We start from the raw sequence: 19,538 nt of genomic DNA, 5'->3' as shown, positions 1-19,538 counted from the left end.
ATATCTAATCTGGGAGGGGGAGGCAAGCAGATTCTTTTAAAGTAAATAAGCCACCGATTTTACACGATGGAATCACTGTTATGAGAAAAGTGTTAACTAAGCCCCCCCATGTCGTCTGCTCCGAAGTCACCATGTGGTAACTGCTTACCTTCGGCTCTCCCCCTGCAGCCTTAAGGTTGCCCTGGGGATGATGATCCTTCGCCATTGTTGGTGAGATTTCGTATATTGTGTACCTGCTTTGCCTTTTTCCGGCGGAAAACCGCGAAACAATCAACGTCATCAATTCCCTTTTTAGCCCCAACGAAGTCCTCCCAATTATGTCAGCATGGCCTTGACATCGCTTAGAGCTGATGTGATGAGAATAGCTTCTAGGATTCTAGGATTGATCATTCCCGTTCCAAGCGAAAATATGACTAGATGCTCATATTGTAACAGAGCATGACCTTTATATCCGGCGAGAGTGCTGATGAGTCTTCTTATGATTGAGACGTGGACATAGAGACTCATATAAAAAGGCAGGTAAGGATTCGTTGCTCATTAGTTTAAGGATGAATAAGTAGAGTCCCAAGGAATAATTTACTACGGTCTTTGCACCCCATAGAAAGCATTATATCTTGGCAAAATCCCCTGTAAAACTCTAAGAATGTCAGACGCCAAGGACGTCCACTCTCCTCTTCTCACCCCCGGGTCTAGGACATCCGTTCCTCAGTTAGGATCACCCTCGGTGCCCAAACCGTCTAAAGCCCCCAATTCACCTCAGAAGTCCAACCCGGCAAATCCCACGCCAACAGATCCAGCGCCTATCAAGACAGTCACCAATCTGTCATGGGGAGCACCAGCCGGTCTCGCGATCCGTGGTCCCAATGACGAGAACCTCGTTATATTCAGAAAGGCTCTAGGGATAAATTACCACCGCGAAGCCACTGATAGCGGCACTCTTGAAGAAGGACGCAAATCCGCTATTGGTATATACAAGTCTGTCATCGAAACCCAGCAAACTAAAGGCGTCCAACATGCCTTACTCACTGCTTTTCTCTACCTTTGCTATTTTGCGCAGATCGTTATTGGCGCGGCACTGACGGCTGTTGGTCCCACATCCGGACGATATGAAACGCTCATTACTGTTCTTGGCGCTATCAACACGGTCCTAGCCGGTGTCTTAGCTCTTATCAAGGGCTCCGGGCAACCTCAAAGGATGGAAAAGGACCGTGTTGGATTTCGAAGGCTACAAGATTGGATTGAAGAAACCGAGGCACTGCTCGCAGTGGGTGTCATCGGCCGGAATAGGAAGGAAGTTGGACTGCTTGTTGAAAGTGCCTTCAAGCGCTACAATGCAGCAAAGATGAGTGTAGAAAATAACAGCCCGGACTTCTACGTCAACCAGCCCGAATCAAACGAGGACCAGACAGATACTGCTGGAAAACCACTGAAGCCGGCAGGACCTTAAGAAGGGGGGTTATTCCGTCTAGATGAAGGTGTAGTTACTTAGGAACTGGTGTTGAAGTCTTCGAGAATTGGAGTTAGAGATTTGTTAGAATATTGAATAATGTATCATTCGAAAGTGGTTCTGGGCAACTTCTACAGTTGTTAGTAAAGTCATGATAACGGACCTACCCATCCTAGCTTACACCAATATAATACTACCTATAATCGACGTCGTATTCTGTCCAGGTTGAGCGATACTAGACTGTATCACAGCTTCGCCGTGGCCATCCTCATCTCATACAATCTCAGCATGTTGATGTTCGTAAATAACATCACACTTCCTGAATGTTGCGCAGAATATAACTGCAGAGAGGCATTAATGCCCGCCAAGCTAGCATACATGATCACTAGCCAATGACTCTTAGACAGTGGTTCCAGTGCAATACCGAGCCCTGCTGCTATTGCAGCCGCGACTTCCTGAAGTGCCTTAACCAAAGCTTTAATGTTGACCGAGGCTCCAGAATATGTGTATTCGTTCAAAGCAACGAGACCTTGAATCTCGCCGACGGCGAGCAAGAATTGCAAGGGCGTTTGGAGCCAGACGCTTACATCGTTGGGTTCCCGAGTGCCTATGCTTCCTTGTGTGTCCGCTGAACACCATAGAGGATATTCATAACAAGGACCGATCCAGGCATTAGATATTAGAGCGAATGGTACAGGAATCAAGTACTGAAAGAACAGAAACCCATTCTGAATGATCGTAGCTTTGGCCTGACCCAAGCCCAAGGCACGAGGAAACAGAGGGTTTCCTCGTGGATTCTGAAGATAATTTTCTACGACCAGTTAGAAGGTCGAATATGATGGGTCTGTTAACACTGGCGCCATGCGACAGTAATGCCAAATCGTGCCAGTTGCGATGCCGCCCCAGTAAACGCCAGCAGCTGGGCAGTGATTGGGACCCGTTCAACTTCGTGGATGAATGTTTGGATCTCCTCGACTGTGGTATACCTGGGAAACGATTCATCCATTACAGAAGACCGACCAAGCCCTTTATACTCCATGATTACATGCGAATACCCCGGAAAAAGTGTGCTGTTGAATGAATTACCTTCGGAAAATTTAGAGGTAGAACGATTCGAAGTATTCAACTGCTATGGCGGGTGAGAGCAGGAGTCTTCAAAAGTACTTAGGTACCTGGAACAACGACTCTACTTTCACAAAGCTGCTCATTCCCGTATGCAGCAGAACCAACATCACACTATAGAGAGCAAGGGAAGGGCTAGAGCGCTTAACAATCTCTGAAACTCTTATTCCAGAGATCCGGAGGAGCCTTACCTAGATTTATCAGCTCTGGCTTCAGTGAGAATCGCAGCGTTTCCACTATTTCAAATCAATAACTGGCCCGACACAGTTAGTCGGCACCAAGCATAAGACATTTTTATAACAAACTAGCTAATCTGGGTAATTACATCGTTCTAACTGACAGTCGATCAAGCAAAATTTTCGGGTCGTTGCCCACTTTTGTAAGCGCTAGTGCTGTCAAAAAAGGGGGAAACCGATAAACTTATTTTATATCAACGTTCTAACTTTCAACACCTACTTTCGAAACTTAACAGCGGAGGAAGCTGGGTATGATATCGTTCGTATAGGTCAGTCATCAAGGTCACTTCAACTCGGCAATAGCAGCTATTAACAAAGAAAAAGTCTGGTGTGCAATGCCGAGTTGGCTATATACAGAGCTTACTGGATTGGAAACCATGCCGAATTACCAAACAAAGGACTTCGGCCCCGTCAAATTGGTAGGTATATTGTGAAGAAAGTGGGGTTCAACGGTTGGATAGTAGTATTGAAGGAGTCACATGCATGTTGGTTTAAGTTGTAAATAAAGCCTCCCTTAGAGCCTCCCTTGAATTCATAATTACTCTCTTGGTTTCCCTCTTCTGTATGGGTTGCCATTGATAACTTCGCTGGAGTCAACTTATTGTGTTCACATAATGGTCAACATCAAAGAAGGCATCGCGGAGTTCAAGGTCCCTGGCCTGGACCAACCCTGCCAAACGTGGTACAAAATTGTTGGCGATCTAAACGCATCGGTGACGCCTTTAATCGTGATACATGGAGGTCCTGGAGCATGCCACGACTATCTATTGCCCTTGACCGACCTTTCGTCGTCATTGCCTTTAGTATTTTACGATCAAATTGGAAATGGGCGATCGACGCACCTACCAGAAAAAGATGGTGACGAAAAGTTCTGGTCCGTAGAACTATTCAAGAACGAGTTAGACAACCTTTTCTTTCACCTTGGGCTCAAAGAACGATCTATCGATGTCTATGGGCACTCTTGGGGTGGAATGTTGGCAGCCGAATGGGCTGCTTCGCCCTCAAGTTCCTCAAACCTTCGACGTCTCATCATCTCCAGCAGCCTGGCAAGCATGGATGTATGGAGGGTGGGCATCACTGCGCTGAGGAAGAAGCTCCCCAAGGATGTCCAAGAAGAGCTCGATCGTGCTGAAGAGAAGAAGGACTTCGAAGACCCGAAGTATGAAGCTGCCATAGAGGTATTCTACAAGAGACACCTGAGCCTGGCTCGGCCGTGGCCATCGGAAGAGGTTCAAGCTGCACTCAACTGGTTTGCGAAGGACCCAACAACCTATGGTACAATGTAAGTGGTGTAGCTTCTTGACCGGTCGCCGGTCACATCAGTAAGCTCACGATATATGCAGGTATGGTCCGAGCGAGCTATACATCTCCGGCTCTCTTCGCGATTGGAGCTGCATCCCGCTCTTGAGCGCCATTAGCGCCCCGACTCTTTTGATCAACGGATCCGAGGATGAAGCTCAGGATGTTGCCATGCAACCTTTCTTCGACCATATTAAAAGAGTAAAATGGGTTACGCTAGACGGTGCCGCTCATTTCTCTCATGTTGACCAACGAGAGAAGCATATGCAGCACGTTGCGGCTTTTCTGACGGGTTAAATTCACGATGCCAGTGCGGGGATAACTGGAGTACAGAATCAAATCATGATTGAATTATGATTATGAGTTTATTATCCAACCAGACTTGGTCTACGGGGTGCTTCATTCATGATGTTAATAATTTGGTTATATAAACCGACGGCTGGCGATTTGAAAGTAAACCGTTAAATTAAGGTTGAAATTATAGTGAGTTTGGTGATGCTTCTGCTGTAATCACACCGCTTTTAATTGTTAAGTTCCCTGTAAGAATAGCGTTGCTCAGTGCTAAATTTGCTTAGGTAATAACAGCTCGCAACGGCTCAATGACGGCTACCGACTCTGATGCTATATCAATACATGTTATATCGTTCAATTGTTTATTTGAAAAGCTTCACTTCAAGCTAGGTTGCATTATCTGAATTACCTACCCACTATATTATGTATAAGTAAAGTTTTAAGGCCTTTTTAAGCTATTATCAAACCATTGCAGGTTCAAAGCAAGGGAGGTACTTAAATACCTACTTAACTAGGTAAGTGCCTTACAATTTAATTGATTGAAATTACCTACTACAGTTACCTGATCACTAAAACCCCCTATTCCTACGGGGAACTTAGCGATCAAATATAGTGTAAGTACAGTAGAAACGCCACTAAGCGCACGATAAATTCAACTTTAGGATGATTTAAGTCTACCAACATGCAAGCAAAATATTACTTATCACACCATCCACATTGGAACATTGCTGCCAACACTACATCTGCCCTGGCATAGTTAGTTGCTTGTGAAACGTACTTAGCCGTAGTCACCCTCCTTACCCCCCTCAACAACTGGCTCCTCGCTGAATTTCTCTTCCTCACCTAGAAGCCGACCACCTAGGACGAGACAGAGAGCTAGCGACGACATGGAGACGGAGTTTCAATCCCGTGCTAAGGCCAGCTCGACGGCTACTTTTGCGGAAGACGTGAATGGTGAGGGCTACAGCAGAGATGACAGAGACCTAATCAGGCTAGGGAAGAATCCCGTATTGAAGGTAGATACGTGACTTGTCCAGAGTTCACATAGTATGGACTAACTTGTGAATAGCGCAATTTTGGGTTTATGTCCATCTTGGGCTTCTCTTGCACTGTCCTGATCACATGGGAGGGGATGCTTATGTATGTATTTTAATGCCATTTACTAACGCTGTACGATGTTAACTGGCGCATCGCAGAGTTTCTACCCAGAGCTTGGTGAAGTATGTACACTCCTGAAGCACCTGTGCCGAGCTGACTCGAATAGCGGAGGTCCTGCGGGTGTTATCTGGGGATACCTTATCGTTTGGATTGGCACTCTCTCGAGTTTCACTGTACTATCAGAGTTGGCTTCGATGTAAGTCAAGCTCATTCTTAGATCGTAAGGATGATACTTACTGATTCTCTACAGGGCCCCAACCGCAGGTGGCCAATATCAGTAGGTAGTTGCCTTGAAGACCATAGCATGGCGTGAACATTAACGCCGGCGACAGCTGGGTTGCGATGCTAGCCCCGGACAGTTCGAGGCGCTTTTTAAGCTACATAACTGGTAATGCTTCAGAGTACGCCAGTAACATAGCCGCTAACCAAGATCTAGGTTGGATCACACTTACCGGCTGGCAAGCAGCCACTGCTTCTGCAGCATACCTCACAGGATCTCTTCTGCAAAGTATTATCATCATGTTGAAGCCGGATTATACCCCTCAACCGTGGCAGACTATGCTATTCTTTTGGGCGATAGTAGGCTTCGCAGTGTTCATAAACACCATCGCGAGCAAGACCCTTGTTCATTTCGAGAGGTTAATACTTATCTTACACATCCTCGGATTCTTCTCCATCTTGATTCCTCTTGTCTACCTTGCTCCCCATGGGGACACTTCTCTCTTTACAACCTTTGTCAATGAAGGCGGGTGGCCTACCCGGGGCTTGTCGTTCATGGTTGGCCTACCGACCTCCGTATTTTCACTCGTTGGTGAGTAAGATATCCAACGCCGAACCCATGCCACGGCCCATCTAACTTCGCGCAAGGTGCCGATTCCGCTGTCCATGTAAGTGACCCAATTCCCGTGTACTCCCATGGATGGCCAACAAAATAAATTCCTATAGATGGCCGAGGAGATAAAAAACGCCTCAACTGTAGTGCCTCGAGCTATACTTTTCAGCATCGGACTCAATGGCGCGCTCGGATTTGCGATGATGATCGCGTATCTCTTTTGCCTAGGAGACCTTCAAGCTGTGTTAGAGTCGCAGGAAACACTAGGCTACCCTTTCTTATTCGTGTTTCAAACCGGGACCAATTCAACGCCGGGCGCGGCAGTGATGGGTTTGATAGTCGTAGTTCTTGGTTTATGCTGCACCGTGAGCGTTCTAGCGTCATCATCGAGAATGCTTTGGTCATTCGCGAGGGACCGAGGAGTACCAATTTGGAGGACATTTGTCAAGGTACCTCGCTTTCTATTGGATATATTCTACACTATCATCTCTTCTTCACCTACTGATAATTATCGCCTACCTAGCTTGAACGTCGCACATCCATTCCCATTTATACCATCGCGTTTACAACAATCGTCTCCGTACTCTTATCTTTGATCACGCTCGGCTCAAGTGTTGCTTTCAGCAATATTGTCAACCTCACTGTCGCCGGTTTATATTCCTCTTACCTGCTTAGCTGCATGCTTTTGCTTTGGCGGCGTACTCAAACACAGGGAATTAAACCATACGACTTGCATATATCCAGAGTTGGGCCCGGCAACCTTCAATGGGGGCCGTGGCGTATTCCAGGCATACTAGGTGTACTTAACAACGCATTTGCTTGTATGTATTTGTTGCTGTTGTGGTTTTGGTCATTTTGGCCTCCAGCCATGTCGGTTACACCGGAGAGTATGAACTTCAACGTGCTGACGTTTGGAGCGGTGGTACTGTTTGCCGTTGCTTGGTATGCCATCCGAGCTAGGAAGGTTTACATAGGTCCAATTGTGGAGGTAACACTGTAAACCCGGATGCCTGAATCTTTCTTCCTATGGGTCTGCGATGACAACCCTCGGGTGATGTAACAGAGAAGTGGTTGGGTGATTTACACAGCTAGACGATACGTATACCTAGCTTAAAAGGGGGCTACTAACGTGCACCATCCGCTCAAAGTCAATGAAGCAATAAGCCTTGATCCGTTCTTTTGAATTATGGTCTGTCGGGGTTACGGATTGACGTTCAGATAATCACATGTACAAATGCCGTAGCGAGAACGAATCAGGACAGCGCTGAGCACAGCAGCTTGCGGCGTACTCTAAACCTGTCAGCAGTATTGGATGGAACATCTCGCGATTGGTACTGGATTACGAAGCTTACTCTGAGTAGCTTAAGGATTTCATGTAATGTGATTGCTTTCACTGGCAATTGCTCTGATGTCAGCCAGTCATCTTGATCTTATCAACATCAGCCTCCCCCTGGTTTGGTGGAGAAGCTGACGACATCAATGGAACTGAGGGCTGTTCACTTCTCAGAAACACAAGCTATGAAGGGCCAAATTTAACAATATAGAGTCAAAAGCTATCGTCACCTTATCACTTAATATAATACCATTGAGATATTTTCAGCACGAGCTTAATCCCTACCTAGGTACATAGCCACCTCTTTGTGATCATCGTCTTAGTAGATCTACCAACTAGAGTACCCTCTGTCCCAAGACAAACCGAGTAGTCTTAGAGCCAAATGGAATAAAATCGTTATGCCGCAACACAAAGGTTTGTTGCGGAATGATGGTGGGCGTTGATAATAGGTGAGGATCTTCCGAGCGATCGTAGACCAACTTCGTCAACCTTACTCCGTTTTCGTAAGTAGTTCATCTTCCCTTATACCGGGGTACCCTTCTTCAAGGGGTAGAACTAGAGTACTAAAGTAGATCTATGGTAGTTTCATGATATCACCTTGAAAATGCATCAATCACAGGGGGAATCTTAATGCGAGAGTACGGCGATAGTCATAAGTGGAGAGTAGGTACGTTTTCACAATTCATTAATTGATGTTGCGAGCTAATAGTCCAAGCGGGACATCCAAGAGTATCATTTGTGCAGAGAAATGATGAATTGAAGTCGAAATAGGATGAGATGTTTAGTAATCACGGCGCTGTTGCGTTTAAGAATACCCCTATTTAAGTTCCTTGGCATTCATCCTCAATACCCACTGACTAGGTACATATACCAGGTTTTTGAAGATAGGGGTAATAGGGTGTTTACATTGATCCTGTCCTTCGACCTCTATAACTGTGTCTGACCCGGCCAGCTACCTCGATGTATACACCATTCTATCAACGGCGTTATCTGCATCAATTCGTTCTCTTCTTGGGGAATCTCATGTCCTCCTGAGTGTGTATAGATCTTTCTGATATATGGATCACAGAGACCTGCGAGGTGGATCGAGCTTGGGAACAGGGGATCTTTCTCTCCCCATATGTGGACTGTCGGTATCCTGATCTTTAGCTCCAGGGGCAATCTGTTCAGATTCAGGCCGAAGCAATCATCCGAATTAAACACAGCCCGTCGTGCCTTCGTCACATGAGCCGATAGCGGGCCAAGCACTTGATCGCGCTGTAGTACGGCCTGCGTTATTGCAGTCTCTGCCTCTTTTGAGACTGGGGCCCCGATATCCTTCAGAACCTTGAGCGAAATACTTCCGCTAATGAAAATGGCGAACTTAAACGCGGGCGATAACTCGGGGTCATACCATTGCCGGTATAGGAGGAAGCCGGAAACAACGGTGACGCCTTGAGAAAACGCGATCAAGCCATCATAAGGCCCATCACTATCTAGTTTCGTCGCTAACCACTCGCCGGCCTTGCGAATATCTTCGGCTTCCTCCTTATCATAAAACTTGAAATGAGGTGGTTGGGGAGACTGTGAATCCTTTGCTAACAAATCTGGACATTGCAAAGGGCCATTGGCAAAATCAAACAAGAGTTCAGTATTTGAGTGCTGTAATCTTTTCAATAGAGAATCTACAGGCCTTGTCAGCAATGAAAATTAATCTCCATGACCCACGGGCGCGTTGGTAGGTACCTACCTAGGTTAGATTTGAATATATTTTCATTCTCTCCGTCACCATGGAGGCAAAGAATTTTCATGATGCTAATACAAATTCCGAGAAACGTGCTTCACTACTGAGATTTCTACTATGCCGAAAGTTGGCTTGTCAATCAGATTTTTCTGTCCCGGATTTCCGTCCCCCGGAGGTCCGGCTTCGAGAATTTCTCGCTTACAGGGCTTATTTTCTTACATAATACCTCGAGCGAAGTAGTTCCAACGTTTTGATGGAAGCAAGTGAAAAGGCAGTGACGACCTTTGCTTCTTTTTTCAACGCATCGAGAAGAATCTGATGGATGTTAATATAGTCACAGGATGACTTCATAAAAATCTCGATTGCGAACCTGATGAAAAAACAAAAAGTAGAAAAGCATAAGTAATTAGCACATGGTATCATTCTCCCTATCGACTACCTGATCTCCCTGGCCTTAATCTCGGGGTGAAGACGACCTTGTAGGTCTATTAGGCATTAGTATGATGCATCACCCATATCTTCTGTGACCCACTTACACAGGCTGGGAACCAAATGATCGGGTTGTCCATCGCACGTAGAACTAGGCCCGTGATAATCGGTCGAACCATCACTACCGCTCTTAACCTATCCTCATCATCCTCTCTCGAAAGCCTCCAGGCGTATATATCAACCCTCCCCACCACCTCCTCACCTCCGTCCCGGCAACCCAGGCACACCAACATACCGCTCCTCCCGCTCCGTCAAGAACATAACCTGGACCCAGAACTCCTTCAGATCGGCGTCCCACCAAGTCCAGTACCGGTCGCCCGAGCGATCGATCTCCCTAGCCTGGAGCTTGAAGCCGCACGTCTCGTACGGCTCCGCCGCCACGAGCATGTACTGGAAGCTCTTGTCGGGCGGCTCCTCGACGCGCTGCTCGAACGCGCTCATGAACCGCACCTTGGGCGTCACGCCCTGCCCGATCTCCGGGTACTGCAGCTGGAACAGCAGCCCTTGCTGCCTCGTCACCTGGTCGCGCACCTTCGTGATCTTGTACCCCGGCCTCCCGATCTTGACCACGTTCCTCCGCACCATGTTCGCGCCGAACCCGGCGCCCACCACGCCCACCGGCAACCCCGTGTTCGGGTCGACCTGGCCCTTTCCTTCTTTCTGCTCGCGCGCCGCGCGCCGCGCCAGGTTCGTCTGGTGCTTCTTGCCCTGCGTGTGCGCGAGGTACGAGCCGTCGTTCTGGTGCACGGTGAGGCAGAGCCGGCACTCGAACGAGCCCACGTGGTTCTTGAAGAAGTACGGGTCCTTGTCTAGGTCGATCGTCTCGAGTGCCAACTTGCGCAGCCGCTCCCTCCGGTCCGCGTTCGTCGCGCTGTGCGAGGCCACGCCTCCGCCGCCGAACTTGGAGCCCGCGCGGTTCTGGTAATCCATGTTGAATTGTTTTTATATCGTTTCTTGTCTTTTCTCGTGATGTGAGGTTAGATTATAGATGTAGGATTTTATTCTGACGTTGTGAAAGTCCCCGTGCGGATAGAATTGGCAATTTCGTTGATGTTGAATGGCAGTATGAGAAGAGAGAAATTGAAGTTTGAAGTTACGATTGGCGTTTGTATGTAGCTTGAGAGATAAGATAAGGTACCTAATTTTGACGGCTGGGACCAACTGCTGGGGTGATACATGTACCGGTATACAGAATCATTACATAATCAACCATATGCTTAGGTAATCATTTGCGCCCTTTTCAACATGCTAGGGATTCAGAGATGAAAGCACAGGACTTTATTTAGATCACGATTTGAGGTTGTCTAACTAATTTGCATTGTTCTATCGCGCCACGCGCCAGTGTTACCGCCCCTCCAGAACGATACGGCATCCATGCCACCGTCATCATAAGTTTCATAGCCAGTAAAGCATCGTTATGTCTGTTTCTTGTACGTCGCGTAGAACATAGCGAAAACCATTGCAAAATACAAAAAGCAAAATTGGTTCGTGGCTTTTTACAGCAGGATATGCGATCAAGCAGACTATGGAGGCCTATTCTCAAGATGAAGTGCGATGTTCTCTGTACAAGACTACCAGGTCTCGGAGAAATGTTATGTCATGTGGTCTGGGGGAGATGTTAGACGAATCGCAAACGTTAGCTAAATCCGGTATTGTGCAGCTTCAACTTTTTGGACTTTGACTTGCTGAATCACAATTGAAAATTGGATTCAAGACTAGGTGAAGCATGCGCGATTAACGGAAGTTATTGTCAAACCGCTTAAACGTGTAGCCGATAAACGGTAAACTCATCTCAGGTGATTCCTCAACCTGTTTTCCAGTCGCGATAGCCTGGTTTCGCAGGTTCGTCGCGTTATCAGTCTGGTCGATTTCGTCAGTAGGGAAGTATGTAGTGTCAGTGGCAGACTGTAAGCGCGGTTCGAACGGAGCGCGAATACGACGAAGACTATCGAATTCGACACCGCGGAAGAATGCGTGACTCTTGATCTCCTGCGCTCCACCTCGTCCGAGTCGCACTTCCGTATTGCAGATAAGACTAAGGTTTTGTTAGCAAGTGCGAAATTGATTGGCGCGGGTAAATTTACCTTCGGATCAGGTGTTCAGCTTCCGCCCCAAGGGTGATATCGTCGGGGAAGTAAAGACTCTGGCGCCAGTTGACAATCTTCCTATAAGTGTCATGACTATCTTCCGCGCAGAATGGCGGCCAGCCGACAAGGCACTCGAACATAATGGTGCCCAGCGACCACCAATCGCAATCGAACGTGTAACCATGCCCCGTAAAGATCTCGGGTGCAATGTAATCGGGCGTTCCGACGGTAGAGTACGCCATCAGTCTTCGGGACTTTCTCCAGTCGTTGATCTGAGAACGGTTGCTGACCGTCAGGTTAATCTGGTCAAGTGCAACAGAGTTCCGATCCTTCGGACGGCTTGATTTGCCCTGCAAAAGTTGTTGGTAATAATTGTTGTCGTGGAGCTTGTGGAAACCCGTAGATAGACCAAAGTCGGTAAGCTTCACGTGCCCACCCCGGTCAAGAAGAATGTTGTCGGGCTTGATGTCACTGTGAATCGATTAGTTGAGATTTCATAACCTCGGAATTTGGATTTCGTACCGATGGATAAATCCAAGCTTGTGAACTGCTTCGATGGCCAACACGATCTCTGCGATATAGAATCGCGTTATATCCTCGGAGAAGATCTCATACTTGATGAGCATAGTCATAAGATCGCCACCCGGTAAGAACTCCATAAGCATGTACAAGAAGTTGGCGTCTTGGAAGGTGGTGTACAACTTGACGACCCAGGGGCTGTCAGATTCGGCTAGGATATCTCTCTCGGCCCGAACGTGAGCCAACTGATCCTTCTTGAACATTTCGGTCTTGATGAGGGACTTCATCGCATAAACCTGACCGTCAGCCTTCTTCTGAACTAACTTGACTTCACCAAAAGCACCCTTTCCGATGATCTTAACCGTGTTATAATTCTCTGGCTTGTCTTTAGTGCGCAGAAATCGGAGATAACGCGCTTCTTTCTTGCCGCCATTCTGCCAGATCTGCTCTCGTCTTGGCGCAGATTGATTGGGGTCCTGTAACTTCTGCTCCATCTCGCTCTGCCTATTTACAATCGAGTCGTTAGCACATTCTTGGATATGATGGTAGTAACCTGCTTTGATAGCTAGTATATAAGATTGACAAAGTGGCTTACCTCAAATTGCGCTCTCGAGCCCGCTTCACGCTATCCTTGAAGAAATCAGCAGCCAATTGAGAACACTTCTTCTGATTGTTGTTCGCATTGAGGCCATATTTCTCCGGGTTACGCTCGGGCGCGGGTTGGAAGTCGGGCTGGCGAGAGCCAGCGGCGGTAGGCATTGGGGGATGTTGGTAGTTGTAGGCTGGTTGTTGACCCGATGAACCGGCAGTGCGAGGTCGCTGGCCTGACGAAGGGCCTCGCGCGGCGTAAGCGTTAGCTCGTGCGGCTCCTCCAAGATTCTGATGGGAAAACTGATGGGCTAGGCCAACGTTGGGATCATTAGTACCCGGCGTGTTAGACCTAGGCTGATAACCAGCTGGGCCGCCAACGTAGTCAGAAGGACCTTGATACTGGTTAGGCGCAAAGTAGTTGTTAGAAGGAGCGTAACCGCCAGCGTACTGCTGCGCAGCTTGAGCTTGTTGAGCTGCTAGATGCTGCTGGGAGGGCGCTGGGAAAACTGGCTGGGGGAAAGTTGAGGGCGTGGTAGGATATTGTCGGTCGGATGGTGCAAGCCGCTCGTTATTATTCCCAAAGTTTAAGTAGAGGCGATTGTTGGGATCCATCTTGATCGTAATTATATTGATATCTTAATAAATGCTTATAGATAAGATATTTTAGTCCTGTAAAGATTCACGTCGAACGGGCTAAGTCGTGACGAAGAAGCTGAAGCTATCGTACTAATCTGTCGAGTTCGAGACCTTAGAATGAATAATGGGAGGTAGACTTTGTTCGTCTTATCCAACCAAATGTTCGATTTGACAATGTCGGGTTCGAGTTTTGCCGTATCAGCGTCGAGGTCTCAAGACACTTGAAAGCGAACTGTCGAAAATCGAAGTGTTGACAAGGAGTAGAAGTGCCCAATTAGAATTTCGGCCCGTAACGGTTTTTGGCACGCGATGTTGCGCCGCCGTTACAGAGGGGTGGGTTACTGCCACGCCGAGGTATCCTTTTATCTTCCTTCTTTTCGCATTGATGTTTAAGTTGATAGATCAGTATTCGAAAGATATAGTGATTTGTTCTTTTCACCTGACCTGGTCGAAACGGCGGTAGAAAGTTTAGAGGGGGGAACTTTATAGAATTATATGATGGGAAGTTGTTCGATGGACCCCAACCTTTGAATGGAACAAAATGTTACTGGTTGAGGTGACTTCCCAAACAAGGTGATTAGTGGATGCGACAAAGCCCCTGAAAACACTTGTTAGCAGTCCAACCGCCTGGGGCTTCACTGGGTCTTGCTGGGGAGGGGCACTATCAACGGCGCTATCGACTAGATGATTAGCCCTATTAGGTCTAGTGTGCCGAGACTACGGGCGCTCCCTTGTTCAGGGTCAGTTGGTGCTTCGTTTGTTCCTTAAACCATGGCCACGTGCATAATGATGCATAATGGTGGATACTTATGTAAGTAGCCGCTCAAACCCCTGGATTGTGAGGCTATTTGCATATTGACTGCATCCAAAACTCAAGACAACAGCTCTCTTCCGATTGTATCAGCCCATTTCTATGCAGACCTACCTTAAAAAGACGACATGAGTATCTATTTATATCACGCGTCTATCTGAAGGTTGCTTGTGGTGCCAGAGACACATTACACAATCGTAGAAAGATGCTGGTAAGTCAATTGGGAATACCCCTATCTCTATCCACCTGCATGTGACAACATGGTATCCATTGATGCTAGGTCGCTTATATGAATAACGAAGCTCAGACTCCAATGCTAGGGTCCTGGTCCCCTTAATACTTGTCCTTAACATGTAGCCATATATGAATCCATTGATTGATTTCAATTACATAATCTCGAAGAATAAAACGGTGAAAGCCAATGCTGTTTATCAAAACTGAAGCATGAGCAACCGTGTCCCTTGGCCCATCACCGCTCTTAGCAAGTTATTGTTGAGAGTTTTATTTGTATAATTTATGCAAAAGATCATGTTGGCATCTTCTAGTGTCATTCCTTCCTTTCACTCTATCAACATCATTATAGCAACTTCCATCTTACTAGGTAGGTATTCGTCATGCAGCAGAAAGTTAAGTTGAGTTCAGGTCAAGTTCCAGGAGAACACCCTTTAGATGCATGTATTCAGTTAACCGTTGTATGAAATGCGACACTCTAATTGGCCCAGGATGCCTGAACTGGTAAACCCAAAAGCTAGAATGTGGGGTATACCGATAGGATCTACATAGATCCGGGCCGTCGAAATTTTGTTATCGGGTGAATTAATTCGTCTCTGTTCAATTGAAGATTGACGCAACTGCGAATTCCTAGGTCGCAACCAAGATTCCGTCTTGGAGTCCTTGTGAAACTGCCAACATCCAGGTTAATCCTGTGATTCTGACGGACACCTTGAAATAGGGATCTGTTCTAGGAGAAGATTCCTACGGCACTTCAAAATGGCAGATCCAACACCACCTTCTGGTCAACCAGCTGCGTCTGCGCCTGCTGCAGCAAACTCCGGAGCAGCATACAAAGCCGCAACGCCAAACCCAGCTTTTCGCATGATGGGCATTCCCTACCTTCCCAAGAAACTTCCCTCCCGCAACTGGATGATCTTCTTCGCTATCACCGGTTCCCTCTCTGCTGCTATAATCTACGACAAGCGCGAGAAGAAGCGCGCAACAGCTCGATGGGCCAGAGCTGTCTCCCACCTCGCCCGAGAACCCATCTCTGACCCCAACCAACTGCCCCGGAAACTCACAATCTTCCTCGAAAGTCCCCCTGGCGATGGGCTCCGCGTTGCGCAAGATCACTTTACCGAATACATAAAACCGGTACTGGCTGCGTCGGGATTGGATTGGGAGTTCGTCCAAGGAAGAAAACAAGGAGACATAAGGGCGGCTGTGGCTGAGAGAATACGGAGGACGAGGGAGCCGGAAGCAGTGGCGCAGACCAAGGACGAGATTATAGAAGAAGTAAGGAAAAAGAACAACACACCTCAGTGGCACGGTGCCAAAGGCGACATTGTAGTCGGACGACACACGTGGAAGGAATATGTTCGCGGTTTACATGAAGGCTGGTTAGGACCTCTTACCCCACCACCGGAGCCGGAGCCAGTGAAGAAACTCGAAGAAGCAGGAGCGTTGGACGGAAGCGAGGGAGAAAAGCAAGAGACGAAACCCGAAGAGAAGCCGGAACAAAAGCCAGAAAGACCCCCGCAACCACCACCGTACAACACCACCAATGACTACCCCACCTCCGCTCTGCCTATGTTCATACCTGCCGAATTCTCACCATCATCACCTATAGAGTTTCCCCATATCCTCGGTTTCTCTAATACGTTTATCCGACTACGACGATTCCTCAACCGACGGCATCTAGCCGACGACATAGGCCGCGAAGTAGCGGCTGTTTGCCTCGCTGCAGCACGTGAGTATCACGAAGATGCGGATTTGTCTCGGTCCGAGCAACAAACTGCTCTCGAGCACGAAGAGAAGGACTGGGTCAAGTCCGTATGGAAGGACGAGAAGCCTAAAGAGGAAGAGAACGGTTCTGCCGCCCCCACGGCTCCTCCCCCGGAAAAGATATGGGCGAGTCCCGTGGTCTTGGATCCGCGGATTGCAATGCGTATGCGGCGTTTTGAGATCCAACCCGAGGAAGTGGCTCGCGCCAAGGAGATAGTCGTTCCAGAAGAGGAGATCGAGGGTTGGATCAAGGGCAGCCTGCGAAGCCTCTACCGCTGGGCCATTTCGAAACCCGAGCCCAATCCATCGTGGCCTGACGAATAATCGCCGACCACCTAAGTAATCTGATGTTTATAATCCTGATTACCCAGATCCGAATGTAAGGTGTAATATTATACTTAGAAGGATAGATACGACGTCGCATTTCCGGCTGGCATACAAATGTGTCTGTACAACACATCATAACGCATTGGGTCTATAGAGTGTTGATACACGGGGGCTGGTGACGATACAGGATGTGTAATGCTGATTTACGAGGTTATTGAGACGATGACCTGGTGATTGTATATGCGAATAATTAATCACAACTCTACATCTAGAGCTTGATTTTTGAGATGATATTCTTATCTCCCACGGTTACACCTGTGGCATGTAACCCCCTATTTCGTCAAACGTCACCTTGAAGGTGGCTCGCAGAACCTGATAGCTGTGTGGATATCCGTGCTACGTTCCTGTGAGATGAAATACAAGGTTCAATAGTAGTGAAACTTACTCGACTAGGTAACATCTCAGGACCATATAGCACTGTCCTCATTGTCAATAGCCCCTTTCGAAGTCAACAGGCTCGAAGTCCAATCGTCTAGCAAAGTTAAAGCTTTGAAGGGACATCAGCAAGTAGTAAGCCGGTCCATCATTTACGAGGCTCGAAACTCTCCTCAAGCCAAAGCGAATCAGTCATCATCATCATCATCAGAACCGTAATCCACCAAGCCCAAGCTCGGCTTAGCCTTCTCTTGGTCCGCTTTCAGCGCTGGTGGTTTAGTCTGGTTGGCTGTCGTCGAAGATTTCGCCTCAGGGTTCGTGTTCGTAGCCGGCGTAGTCTTCACCTTCCCTTCATCCCGCGTCTTTACCGTCTCCGTTACAGCTGTTGCCTTGGGATCCTTCTCATGCACACTAACCCTCCTCTTTACGCCTTTAACAATACTCTTACTCTCCTTATCCCTCTTCCGCTTCTTTCCCACGCCGGCCCACCCGACGGGATCTTCAACACCGACACCGCCATCATCGTTCTTAGCATCATCCGCAACCACTTCCCCTTCGCCATCATCTCCACCATCAGCTGACACAGAAGGACCAGAAACACTCTTCTTCTGCGCCTCCCTAAACCTAGCCAGCCTCTCCTCCGTCTCGCGCTTAACCCTCTCCTCCTCTTCCCTCCGCTCATCCCGCACACCCTCCAAGAACTCGATCTCGTCGTCGTCCAACGCGCGGAACTGGTTGCGTATGCGATTCTGCTCTTCGAAAGCCGCTTGCTTGGCCGCTGTTGTCGCAAAACCCTGGTCAGCACACACACACACATACTCTCTCACCCTCTCACTCTCTATCCCCTCCATCCCCCCCCCCCCCCCCTTCCCCTACTTTTCCCATCCAAAAGAAAGAAAAACATATTGCCACTAAAAAGGAAAGAATAGCTAAATACCGCACCTTTATTAGCCTGCAAAACCTCAAACAAGCTGCGCTCCCCTCCCGCGCCGCCCTCGACCTGCGCGCGCCGCGCCTCCTCGCGGCGCCTGCGATCGGCTTCCAGCTCGCGCTGCACGGCCTCCCACTCCGTATTCCTCTTCGGCGGCTCGCCACCCGGTTCGCTGCCCCATTGCGCAGTCTCTATTTTTGCTATTGCTGTTGTGCTTGATAAAGGCGACGTTTGCTTAGGAACGGGTTCGGTCTGGCCGTCGCCGGCGATCGTGCCGCCTGAGACGAAGCGGGATGTCATTGCTTTTGACAAAGTTGGATCGGGTTGGAAGGATCGCGTAGTATGGGGAGGTGTCTATATCAAAAACAGTCGATCCAATTGATATAGAAAAGGTTGTCAAGACTGCAGCTTCCACTTTGACGAGACTTGAGGAAGGTAAGCCGTCAAAGTCCAAATCGTAGTCTCTAAATCAAAGTACCGGGGCACGGGATATACCTAGTAGCTTAGCTATGCAATTATCGATAAGCTCGTTGCAACCTAGCAGTGGCCCTCACCAGCTAGCTACAGACCAGCTACAGACTTGGATGCTTCCAATTCGACCAAACCTGTAAACAATCTCGCCCTTGAATAGCACTGAAGTAACACATCGATCAGCTCTACAATATGTCTAAATAATTAAATTATTGCCATCACATAAAAACCAATTCGAAATACCATACGAGCCACCAAGGGCCATAGTTCCAAAGTTTCACGTATGGATGCATGTGGAGTTGAACAAGCCCCCAAAGATTTAAGCGAACTACACACAAAGGCCACTACTAATACCTTAGATATCATGGCACTCAACATCCACATCGAAAACACATCACTTGCAATAAAAGTCTGGACAGGAACATATTAATTCTGGTCAAGTTTGCACAGTTTAATATTTTTAGTCTAGGTTTATCGGTTATATGTAGTAACGAGCCAGAAGAGAACCTCATCAGACTGTCAGCCATGCCGTCCCCGTATGCTTTAGGACGGCCACGGCCATGCAAACTTCAGACAGCCAAACCCCCTTATGTGGCTACGCGTGCGAAAAGTCTTCGCGAGATCACCTTCGCCTTCCCCCAGCCCCAAAGCCGCTGATTCCGTAACCCCAACCTAGCCCCTTGCCTGGGTTGTAGTCATGGCCCTCGTGAAAGAAATTCAAGTGGAAACGGCCCATAGCAAGAGCCAAGAACAGTAAAAAAGAACAAAAACCCTAACGCTATTAAGGCCGATGACTCGAAAT

General features: G+C 47.9%; 8 protein-coding genes across 8 annotated transcripts; 4 read left to right on the top strand and 4 right to left on the bottom strand.

Annotated features, from left to right (window-relative positions):
* Positions 1-604: 604 nt before the first annotated feature.
* On the top strand, positions 605-1,447 carry F4807DRAFT_468171 (uncharacterized protein; the record flags this gene model as incomplete). The annotated part of the gene is made up of 1 exon (XM_048002579.1): positions 605-1,447. The coding sequence occupies exon 1, from the start codon at positions 644-646 to the stop codon at positions 1,445-1,447; it is 804 nt and encodes a 267-aa protein (XP_047858764.1). The 5' UTR covers positions 605-643.
* A 1,885-nt stretch (positions 1,448-3,332) lies between these two features.
* F4807DRAFT_407165 (proline-specific peptidase) lies at positions 3,333-4,714 on the top strand. The gene is made up of 2 exons (XM_047996360.1): positions 3,333-4,087; positions 4,149-4,714. The coding sequence occupies exons 1-2, from the start codon at positions 3,420-3,422 to the stop codon at positions 4,399-4,401; spliced, it is 921 nt and encodes a 306-aa protein (XP_047858763.1). The 5' UTR covers positions 3,333-3,419; the 3' UTR covers positions 4,402-4,714.
* A 431-nt stretch (positions 4,715-5,145) lies between these two features.
* F4807DRAFT_407163 (putative GABA permease) lies at positions 5,146-7,949 on the top strand. The gene is made up of 10 exons (XM_047996359.1): positions 5,146-5,411; positions 5,465-5,535; positions 5,592-5,615; positions 5,660-5,749; positions 5,804-5,830; positions 5,886-5,941; positions 5,990-6,364; positions 6,421-6,440; positions 6,499-6,834; positions 6,909-7,949. The coding sequence occupies exons 1-10, from the start codon at positions 5,283-5,285 to the stop codon at positions 7,383-7,385; spliced, it is 1,605 nt and encodes a 534-aa protein (XP_047858762.1). The 5' UTR covers positions 5,146-5,282; the 3' UTR covers positions 7,386-7,949.
* A 477-nt stretch (positions 7,950-8,426) lies between these two features.
* Positions 8,427-9,697, bottom strand: F4807DRAFT_118646 (serine hydrolase FSH). Its single transcript, XM_047992866.1, has 2 exons — positions 9,448-9,697; positions 8,427-9,382 (listed from the first exon to the last, which is right to left on the bottom strand). Exons 1-2 carry the CDS (start codon positions 9,506-9,508, stop codon positions 8,646-8,648), a joined length of 798 nt encoding a protein of 265 aa, XP_047858761.1. The 5' UTR covers positions 9,509-9,697; the 3' UTR covers positions 8,427-8,645.
* A 431-nt stretch (positions 9,698-10,128) lies between these two features.
* On the bottom strand, positions 10,129-10,860 carry F4807DRAFT_449548 (uncharacterized protein; the record flags this gene model as incomplete). The annotated part of the gene is made up of 1 exon (XM_048000036.1): positions 10,129-10,860. The coding sequence occupies one exon, from the start codon at positions 10,858-10,860 to the stop codon at positions 10,129-10,131; it is 732 nt and encodes a 243-aa protein (XP_047858760.1).
* A 333-nt stretch (positions 10,861-11,193) lies between these two features.
* F4807DRAFT_407154 (serine/threonine-protein kinase cot-1) lies at positions 11,194-14,381 on the bottom strand. Its single transcript, XM_047996358.1, has 4 exons — positions 13,132-14,381; positions 12,540-13,040; positions 12,015-12,488; positions 11,194-11,965 (listed from the first exon to the last, which is right to left on the bottom strand). Exons 1-4 carry the CDS (start codon positions 13,737-13,739, stop codon positions 11,665-11,667), a joined length of 1,884 nt encoding a protein of 627 aa, XP_047858759.1. The 5' UTR covers positions 13,740-14,381; the 3' UTR covers positions 11,194-11,664.
* A 545-nt stretch (positions 14,382-14,926) lies between these two features.
* F4807DRAFT_118589 (mitochondrial import inner membrane translocase subunit Tim54) lies at positions 14,927-17,209 on the top strand. Its single transcript, XM_047992865.1, has one exon. The coding sequence runs from the start codon at positions 15,565-15,567 to the stop codon at positions 16,894-16,896; it is 1,332 nt and encodes a 443-aa protein (XP_047858758.1). The 5' UTR covers positions 14,927-15,564; the 3' UTR covers positions 16,897-17,209.
* On the bottom strand, positions 17,210-18,714 carry F4807DRAFT_118588 (uncharacterized protein). Its single transcript, XM_047992864.1, has 2 exons — positions 18,277-18,714; positions 17,210-18,112 (listed from the first exon to the last, which is right to left on the bottom strand). The coding sequence occupies exons 1-2, from the start codon at positions 18,563-18,565 to the stop codon at positions 17,523-17,525; spliced, it is 879 nt and encodes a 292-aa protein (XP_047858757.1). The 5' UTR covers positions 18,566-18,714; the 3' UTR covers positions 17,210-17,522.
* Between the last annotated feature and the right edge of the window lie 824 nt (positions 18,715-19,538).

The sequence above is a fragment of the Annulohypoxylon truncatum genome (genome assembly GCF_022578515.1).
Source record: "Annulohypoxylon truncatum strain CBS 140777 unplaced genomic scaffold F4807scaffold_2, whole genome shotgun sequence".
Lineage (NCBI taxonomy): Eukaryota > Fungi > Ascomycota > Sordariomycetes > Xylariales > Hypoxylaceae > Annulohypoxylon > Annulohypoxylon truncatum.
Note: the sequence above shows the minus strand (reverse complement) of the source record. Positions and strands in the feature narration are given on the sequence as shown.

Coding starts and splice junctions, on each gene's coding strand:
- F4807DRAFT_407165 (XM_047996360.1), top strand. CDS start 3,420: ATGGTCAACATCAAAGAAGGCATCGCGGAGTTCAAGGTCCCTGGCCTG. Junction 4,088..4,148: donor CCAACAACCTATGGTACAAT/GTAAGTGGTGTA, acceptor CGATATATGCAG/GTATGGTCCGAGCGAGCTAT.
- F4807DRAFT_407163 (XM_047996359.1), top strand. CDS start 5,283: ATGGAGACGGAGTTTCAATCCCGTGCTAAGGCCAGCTCGACGGCTACT. Junction 5,412..5,464: donor GGAAGAATCCCGTATTGAAG/GTAGATACGTGA, acceptor ACTTGTGAATAG/CGCAATTTTGGGTTTATGTC. Junction 5,831..5,885: donor ACCGCAGGTGGCCAATATCA/GTAGGTAGTTGC, acceptor CGCCGGCGACAG/CTGGGTTGCGATGCTAGCCC.
- F4807DRAFT_118646 (XM_047992866.1), bottom strand. CDS start 9,508: ATGAAAATTCTTTGCCTCCATGGTGACGGAGAGAATGAAAATATATTC. Junction 9,383..9,447: donor TATATTCAAATCTAACCTAG/GTAGGTACCTAC, acceptor CAAGGCCTGTAG/ATTCTCTATTGAAAAGATTA.
- F4807DRAFT_407154 (XM_047996358.1), bottom strand. CDS start 13,739: ATGGATCCCAACAATCGCCTCTACTTAAACTTTGGGAATAATAACGAG. Junction 12,489..12,539: donor AAGCTTGGATTTATCCATCG/GTACGAAATCCA, acceptor ATCGATTCACAG/TGACATCAAGCCCGACAACA. Junction 11,966..12,014: donor GCTGAACACCTGATCCGAAG/GTAAATTTACCC, acceptor ACAAAACCTTAG/TCTTATCTGCAATACGGAAG.
- F4807DRAFT_118589 (XM_047992865.1), top strand. CDS start 15,565: ATGGCAGATCCAACACCACCTTCTGGTCAACCAGCTGCGTCTGCGCCT.
- F4807DRAFT_118588 (XM_047992864.1), bottom strand. CDS start 18,565: ATGACATCCCGCTTCGTCTCAGGCGGCACGATCGCCGGCGACGGCCAG. Junction 18,113..18,276: donor GGTTTTGCAGGCTAATAAAG/GTGCGGTATTTA, acceptor TTGCGACAACAG/CGGCCAAGCAAGCGGCTTTC.